The 1,320-nt window shown below is 31.6% G+C and overlaps 1 protein-coding gene across 3 annotated transcripts in view; it reads right to left on the bottom strand.

Moving 5' to 3' along the window:
* The window catches only part of LOC106882663 (tetratricopeptide repeat protein 14), an 83,370-nt gene that overhangs the window by 7,681 nt on the left and 74,369 nt on the right, over nucleotides 1–1,320 (bottom strand). For all 3 annotated transcript variants that reach the window (XM_014933421.2, XM_014933419.2, XM_014933422.2), the window contains exon 12: nucleotides 700–822. In XM_014933421.2, coding sequence (XP_014788907.1) covers nucleotides 700–822 — 123 coding nt within the window. The remainder of the gene's footprint in view (nucleotides 1–699; nucleotides 823–1,320) is intronic.

Genomic DNA, 1,320 nt, shown 5'->3' with positions numbered 1-1,320 from the left:
AATAATTTGTTTAATATATGCTTACATCTTTCGTTAAATTGATAAAGACAAATTTAATTAAAAAATACAAATAATAAAATCAAACAAAATTATATTAAAATTACTTATACTTATAAAATAAAAATACTAGGGTGAGTCAAAAACTAATGCCATTTTGTTTAGGACAGGTATAATTACCAACACAGGAACATGTATCATGCATCAAAATGAAGCTGGTCCTCTGTGGATCACATCCCTACTTCTCAACATAATCACCCTTTCTCTCAATAGCAATGTTCCACCTTCGAATGAGAGCATGTATCTCTGCTCTGTAAAATTGTTGACTGTTCTTTGAGCCACTTCTTCAATACCTCCACACTCACCAGATTTAGCACTTTCAGACTATCATCTCTTTGGTGCCACAAAAGAAGGTTTGAGAGGCAAACATTATTCCAGTGATGAGGAAGTGAAAACTGTAGTTAAATAGTGGCTCAAAGAACAGTCAACAGAATTTTACGGGGCAGGGATAGATGCTCTCATTCGAAGGTGGACCATTGCTATTGAGGGAAACGGTGACTATGTTGAGAAGTAGGGATGTGATCCACAGTGGACCAGCTTCATTTTGATGTATGATAACATGTTCCTGTGTTGGTAATTATACCTGTCCTAAACAAAATGGCATTATTTTTTGACTCAACCTCATAGAAAAAAAAAGCTTACATTTTCCCATGAGCTACAAGTGTTTGACAAAGATATTTGCAGGCATTTTGATGGCGAGGATTTGTGGAATAAGCTCCTTCAAAGTCTTCAATAGCTCTTTTGTAATTTTCATTATTAGCATATCTGAAAGATTACAAGTTACAACATAAATATATAAATATAGCAGAATCTAATGTGTGTGTGTATGTGAGAAAGTATATATATATATATATATATATATATATATATATATAATGCGAGTGTATCAGGATAAAATTATCCAGATAAAAACCATGGTAGCTCTCAGGCATACTCCAGGTTATGGCTAACTTCATAAATGATCACTTAGTGTTAGCAATCACACTATAATTCTTCTGACAGGTAACTCTGGATTCACTTCCCTGGATTATGAATATGATCAAGAGTGTATATCTCAAACAATTATAAAGAATATGGAGACTGATAAGTCATCAATTTTTTCTTTTAATTTTACAGTTGCACTGTATGACCAATAGTAAAAATTAAAAGAAAGATTTGTTGATGTGCCAGTCTCTATACGCTTTATAATTGTTTGATATATATATATATATACATATATATGTGTGTGTGTGTGTATATATATATATATATATATATATATAT

This window comes from Octopus bimaculoides, chromosome 3 (assembly GCF_001194135.2).
Source record: "Octopus bimaculoides isolate UCB-OBI-ISO-001 chromosome 3, ASM119413v2, whole genome shotgun sequence".
Classification (NCBI taxonomy): Eukaryota; Metazoa; Mollusca; class Cephalopoda; order Octopoda; family Octopodidae; genus Octopus; species Octopus bimaculoides.
This window is presented reverse-complemented; position numbering and strand designations above follow the sequence as displayed.